The 7,612-nt window shown below is 38.1% G+C and overlaps 1 protein-coding gene across 1 annotated transcript; it reads left to right on the forward strand.

Annotated features, from left to right (window-relative positions):
* The first annotated feature begins 3,466 nt into the window (after window positions 1–3,466).
* LOC119838479 lies at window positions 3,467–5,821 on the forward strand. The gene is made up of 3 exons (XM_038364426.1): window positions 3,467–3,953; window positions 4,773–5,054; window positions 5,471–5,821. Exons 1-3 carry the CDS (start codon window positions 3,467–3,469, stop codon window positions 5,701–5,703), a joined length of 1,002 nt encoding a protein of 333 aa, XP_038220354.1. The 3' UTR covers window positions 5,704–5,821.
* Window positions 5,822–7,612: the final 1,791 nt, after the last annotated feature.

The following is a 7,612-nucleotide window of genomic DNA, read 5'->3' on the forward strand; positions in this document are numbered from 1 at the left end:
GCAAGTCGTCGTTATATTTAAGATAACATGGAACCGCCTTCACAATGTCAGAACTACACCGGAATCTAAGGGGTCCACTTGGCAGTCAGCTTTCAAATGGCAAAAGAATCATAAAATCGATTCACCCAGTAATAAGTTATGAGGTAACAATGAAATTATAGTTAGATGGATGACCTCCCTTTTATTGTAGTCTGTTGATAAAACTAAGTACAAGTGATTACTTTGCATTGTGGGTTAAACGAATATTCTATATAATTATCTAGCTTTCCGCCCGAAACTTTGCCCGCGTAGTCGCTTGAAAGACAGACCCGGAGTTTTCCTCGCATGTTCCCCTTCCCGTGGGATTTCCGGGATAAAAACTCCCTTTTCTATGTCCACCTCCTAGTTCTAAGCTTCTGCATAAATTTTCAGCCAAATCCATTAATCCGTTATTGAGTTATAGATAGTGTAGTTGCTATACTATCCTACTAATATTATAAACGCGAAAATTTGTGAGTATGGATGGATGTTTGTTACAATTTCACGCAAACTACTGAACCGATTGCAATGAAATTTGGTACGTAGATAGCTGGACAACTAGAATAACACATAAGCAACTTTTTATCCCGATATTCCTACGGGATACGGACTTACGCAGGTGAAACCGCGGGGCGCAGCTAGTAACACGCGAAAGTTTGTAAGTATGGATAGATATTTGTTACTCTCATACGTAAAAACTGCTAAATGCATTTTAATAGAACTTTACAATAATATTTACAATAATAGCTTATACATCAGAATAAGACATGAGCTATACATGCTATTGCCCGCGGGTTCGGCTGCAGGTGAAGCCGCGCAGCGTAACTAGTAGTTAACCGACTTCATTTAAATTTTAAAATACTTACTGATTATGAAACATAGTATCAAAAACAACATAATGAAACTCACTGTAATAATTTCAAATTATTTCGAGTAATTAATATTTTAATGATTCTATACTATAATTAACGATAATGTTACAACAAGATATTATAAAGAGTTGGTTTTTGTTTTTGTATGTATGTTTGTAATGTATTCACATAAAACTGCTGGACCGATTTCAAAAATTATTTTACCTTAGAAAGATGCACCTTCACTGAGTGACATAGTCAATATATGCACCACGAGTGAAGCCGGGGCGAACTGCTAGTTTAAAGAAAACTAAGAGGATTTTATTTGTATCGAATAAGCTTCGAAATTACTAAACCGTTTGTGAAATTATTTCAACAATGCGATGGCACTATGCCGGATGTGGTCATGGTCATGGCTCATTAGGATATTACTAAGACTTCGCTGTCCGTCAGTATGTCTGTCCGTTTGTCACCAGACTATACCTCATGTACCGTTATACCTAGACAAGTGAAGTTGAAGATGACTTTCTATGGTCGCTGTAACAACGAATAATAAAAATATAAAAGGTCAAGTAGACGTTGGTACGGTCACAAATTGGATGGGTGATCAAATTTTTTGTTTTCCTAGTTCCAACCCTATAAACATTCAAATTATAATATTACTTTGTCTCTCTGTTTATAAATTTCTTTGTGTCATTTACTCTCCACTTACACACATTTTGATGGGATTCTGACTAACATATAGGATTTTGTTGAGACATAATGTTCGTAGTAAAACGTCTTATCAATACGAACATAATCACGGGCGTTAAATAGTCTCGTAATAAATATTTTTGTAACATTTATTGTGTTTTATAAAGCTATAAAGGAAATATATTTTCTCAACTGCAATGCGATATAAAGTATTAATTATTTTCGCATTATGCTCCCCAAGTACGTATTTAAATTGTTTCTATTTTATGCTTAAAACAGTATACGAATTGGTGCAGTCGTTCAGAAGGTATTCTCGTACATACATTTCTTAAGAGATATCAACTTCAAAAAAGGAGGAGGTTCTCCATTCGACTGTATTATTCTGTGTTTGTTGTCTTAGATCTTTCGAATGGCTGAACCGATTTTGATGATTCTTTTTTTTTATACACAGTCGGCAATGGAGCCGACTGTGACATAAAAGTGTGCGTATGGGTTTGCAGAGGCATAAGGTACATGGCAGACCTTACGCCTCTACAAATGGATTGCCGACTTTGAATTGGGAAGGGATTAAGAAAGGATTGGCGAGAGGAATAAAGGAAAGGACTGGGAAGGGTAAGGAAAAGGATATGGACCTCCGGCTCCCCCACTCACCGAACGGAACAGCAGAATGCTATTTCACGCCGATTTTCTAAGTTGGTGTGGTACTTCCCCGGTGCCAGCTGGCCCAATTCGTGCCGAAGCGTGCTCGACTACCACATACAAAATCTTTTTTATTTAATAGCTAGTGCGTCCTTCGTCCCATTTAAATTTGATCTAGTTCTAACAATATGTAGGTGGTTGAGTTTTTTGGTAAAAATAATTAATTTATAACCCGACTTTCCCCTTTATTCTAATAACTTTTAGTAGTTTCAATTTCCCGCGTTAAAGGTTCTGGCTCCTTAGTGAAGATTCATAAAACATAGTATATCTACGCGGTTTCACCTGCAGACGAACCCAGGGGCTAAGCTAGTATTTCTATAGCTCATGTCTTCTTATGATGCGTAAACTGAATCACTTCCGAGTATCATCAAAATCCGTTCAATGGTTTTCGTGTGAAAGAGTAACGAACAATCATACAAACATTCTCGCTTATATTATTAATAGGACAGTAACATCTCTCTCGTGAAGAAATCGAATAATAAAAAAGGAAATATCCATCTGCCCCATACCCCATGTGGGGACAAGGGGCGGATGGATATTTCGATAAATCTAATTGATTTTGAATTGTAAATCATATCAATGTGTGTTTAAGATATGTGCAAATCCAGACTATAATCTATCTCTGTACCAAATTTCATATAGATTCGATACGCTGTTTTCGCGTGAAAGAGTAACAAACATCCATTCACACTTTCAGACCTTCGCGTTTATAATATTACATAAACCCTTTCACCTACCATATTAACAAAAAACTAATTTAGCTGGTCGGTCGGGGTCACTGCTCTGGTAATAAAATATTGTAGACAGCTGCTACCGGTAACCATAGGCTGGTGCTGTAAGATTAAAATCCTAGCTCCCAAGAGATTCTCTATTCGAAGAAGAACGAAGAAAGAAGAATGGGAGAAGATAGCTTAGACAGAAAAAGAAGAAGAAGATGATGTCAAACTTTTGATATCTCTCTGTCAAAATTGTAATATCTCAAGATAATATTAAGGAAATGTAATTTAATATTAAGGAAATGTTATTTAAATTAACGGCCAAAGAGATGGAGACCCAAAGCGCAGGAGATCCCAGAGTGGGTTTCAATTCTTCTCAATTTACTCATGTGATCTTTACGGAACTAATAAAAATATTGAAAGGAAGCAGGATAAAACCAGCAAACTGTTGCAGGTCTCCCCCAAAGATATCCATCGCAATTAAAAAAGATGGCGCGAAGAGAACTCGTGTCAGCGAAGATGCTATTCAACACAACAGATGACATCATAAAGGACACCAACAGACGCATAGCAGCTGTTGCCTACATCAGGAAGAAGATCAGGCATTCAGCGCCCTTCGAAGCCGGCTTCGTGGCTTGCGTAATCCAGGAGAAGTACAGACGGATGGTAGACAAGTACAACGTGAGCCATTACATGAAGAAACGCCTGTACACAATGGAGCTGATCATGTACCTGGAGGAAATAGAACACCATTACTGGGAAATAGATCACTTGTACGGTATGTTCCACGAAATTGAGAGGAAGTTTCATGTGCAAGAGAGAAAGGAGATAAACGACTATGTCGAGACAACCAGCGAAGGTTGGAGGAGCACTGGGTCTGGGAAGAAACGCAAATCAACGTCGTACAGACCGCCGAAACCTAAAAAAACTAGGAAGAGAGATAAAGAATATGTATATGAAAAACTGTTGGGAATTGGTAAGCCGAAAAGGTCTACCAGGTGGTGGTGGCCGATCGAATATGGATGGGAAATTGATTATTACTGGTGATCATGAAATAAATGATAATTTTTCGAAGAATTGTAATTTTCTTTTATCAATTTATCTTGTCTGCACTTTGTCAACTCATGTGCGAGATTATTTTTCGGCTGGTTTTAGTGTTACACTGACCTTTGTTGCTGACAGCTTCTATAGGAGGTAGAGGTTCATACGTACAGGTTCATACGTTTCAGTTGTCAACACTGACGGTCAGCGTGCCAGTTTTTTTTGTTTTTTTTTTTTTTAAGTGGAGAATGCTCATGCATTATACATACCCACAGCCCGGGGAAAGGCTGTGGGTTATGTCGGCCTCCCATTGCCTAGAGAGGCAATGGACCTACCGACTAAACTCCACTGTGTCCCGTCTTCCCGCGCTATTCGCCAAGGTCGTGGGAACTCTTATGAAATCATCTACTACGTCAGCGTGTATTTGGTGTGACTATACCCAGCTTAATGAAGACATTGTGAAACTTATTCCTAACATAATTATACACACGACCAACATAGGCTCTGATATTTTTCCACACGTTGAGTACTTACTGCTTTCAGGCGATTTTATTTTAATATGGTTACTGTTGTGCTAGCATTTAATTTGACCTAAGTTAATTAAAGTTTTTGCGTATGAAATCCCTAAGCGTTTAGGTACAGTTCTAATTAGCGAAAACGCGTTGTAACGAAAAACTCGATTTAACGGTAAAAATAACAAGGAAAGGAAACAAAACACTATAAAATAAGACTTGAATAGCTCTCATTATTTCAGATCTCCACGCATACCTACCAAACCTATCACCACCGAAAAACCGTATCATCAAGGACCTATCCTGGCCATCGAAACTAAAGATTCTAAGGGATAACCTTGAAAATAGAAGAGTAGGTCTTCAATATTTGCGTCAAGGTTCAGAGAAACCGAAGTCGGAAGATTCTAATATGAAGATGAAGTTATTCCGGCTCATGTATGAGACAGTAAGAGATAGTGACTTGAAAGTGAGAAGGGCAGAGTTGATAAGAGGGCATTATATCAATTCTTCAGCGTTTGATATGGGTTTGTTTTTGTTAATGTTCGGAACAATATTATGCACTAGCGGTCCGCCCCGGCTTCGCCCGTGGTACATATATGTACTTCCTTAATAAATAGGCTATCTGACAATGAAAAAATTTTCCAAATCGGACCAGCAGTTCTTGAGATAAGTGCGTTCAAACAAACTCTTTTTAATATTAGTATAGATTCATATTACCTATTTACTAAAATGCAAAATTCACATTATGGAAAGAGCAACTACTGAGTTTCTTGTCGGCTCTTCTTTGCATAAACTGCTTTTCCGTGTGTTTAAACTGTGCTTTTAGAAGACTAATTGAATAATTAAATGATTGAGTTTGAGTTTCAGTCCGTTCAAATATTAATCCCGTAATTTGAAAGTCACTGAAACAACTGATCACCCTATATTCTTTACTTCCCAGGTTTCATCATTGGAGACATAACAGACAAATACAATATCATGACAGACATCTCGCTGACATTAAAACGCCTCTACCACGAGTGGAAACCAATGGAGCACATTAACGCGTACGAGCAGATTGCGAATAAGGCGATCGAAATCACGAACCTGATAGACATGATTAGAATCATTGAGAAGAAGGCGCTGTCAAAGCCGGCTACTGATGTACGGAGTAAGAAGACCTATCGCTTGTGAGAGGCCTGCGTTAAACTGGAATTATATAGATTGATCTGGAATAAACTGGATTTTTCTGGATTTATCTGTAATAATCTGAATTGATCTAAATTTACATGGATGATTGAAATTTATTACATTCGCGACGTTTCTAGAATCCTTAAATATATTTGTACATTATTTCGCTTTTCCTGTTGCTAATATATGTCTGTTCTGCTTTCCCGTATGTGTTGATTTTATTTATGTTTTATAACCCTTTTTTTCGACTTTGTTGCCCGATAACTCCGTAGGTTTTTAGCCACTTCATGTGATTTTGTGTTTGATAGGAAATTGTCATATTTTGGTCCCATTTTGTAATCCGAGATAGAGAACTACTTCGTAGGAAAGAATTATGCAAGGTCTGTTTGTTACTCTTTCACACAAAAACTACTGAACCGATTGCAAAGAAATTTGGTACGCAGAAAGCTAGACAACTGAAATAACACATAGGCACTTTTTATACCGATATTCCTACGGGATACGGACTTACGCGGTTTCAACCGCGGGTCACAGCTAGTATTATTAATAGAACAAAACCTCTGTCTTTTCTCAAGTCTCAAAACCTCTCCCAAATTTCACCCATATCGGGTTAGCGGTTTAAACGTGAAGTACATACAGACAGTTACTTTCGCATTTATTATATTAGTTGGCTTATAAATTCAGTATATTCGAATAATGTTATAGACAGTAATGTTATAGACAGACTAGCTGAAACGGCGCACTTAATGAGGCCAGAGAATTATCCTGATACATTTTCCTTATTATGCTTTCCTTATAATCTATAGGCTAGGGAAGCCTATTGTAAATGCATCAAAACCTAAATTATGAAAAACGTATATAAAAGAGTCATTAAAAGAGATTTTTTTTGCAATTATACTTAAGTACTAGCTTCGCCCCGCGGTTTCACGCAAAAACTACTGAACCGATTGCAATGAAATTGGGGACGTAGATAGCTTGACAACTGGAATAATATATAGGCAACTTTTTATCCCGATATTCCTACGGGATACAGACTTACGCGGGTGAAACTGCGGGGCGCAGCTAGTTAGCACATAAATACTAGATTTCCTAATAAAATTCTTTAGCATTAAATAACCAACTACTATGCTTTTCAGAAGTATAACACTCATAAAATGTTTATGGTGGAATTAACATCCGAAACAAATGAATTATTTAAGAGTTTTGATTATATTTTGGTGTAAGTAGTAATAATAGATCTATACATTTTTTATATCACAGCGGGCTACTGAGCTGGTGGTTCGCCTGATGGTAAGCGATCACCACCGCCCGTGAACAGAGCAGGTTGTGCCAGTTTAAATAAGGAAATGAGTAAGATAAGATACGTAAAAGAAGGGATGAGGAAAGAAATGACGATACGAATAAAGCAAGGAATTGGGAATGGTGAGAAAAAGGACACAGTCCGTCAGCTGTGAAACTGTCCATAAAACATTGATCTAATCCCCAGTTATCACCACTATATCTGGTCAAAAGCAATATGAGAAAGTGCAAGACTGGATGGGTAAGGCGGAAAAGGACAAGCTGAGGAAGATGGCCAACGAGCTGACTGTGGAAGCCTTGAATACGATGAGACAGGTTGACAGGATCCGCGATCAAATATGCCATATGTTGCCGTTCGAGGTTGGCATGCTGATGGGTGCGTACTAAATCGCACTAGTGAAGTTTTTTCGTCTTCATATATAGCTAACTATGACGCCCTTGAGCGTGTCGTTTCCAGGGTGAACCCTCAGTTCACCCACTCGTCCGTGCTAAGATGCACTAGCCCTTCAGGCTAGCATCGAGGATCACCACAAAAAAAAGCTAGGGATATGATGTGCGTGGTAGAGCGTCAGTAGGGGCTTAATAGCTGTCTGCCATGTTCCCCATAAGCGTC

Source organism: Zerene cesonia, unplaced genomic scaffold (genome assembly GCF_012273895.1).
Source record: "Zerene cesonia ecotype Mississippi unplaced genomic scaffold, Zerene_cesonia_1.1 Zces_u003, whole genome shotgun sequence".
Taxonomy (NCBI): Eukaryota; Metazoa; Arthropoda; class Insecta; order Lepidoptera; family Pieridae; genus Zerene; species Zerene cesonia.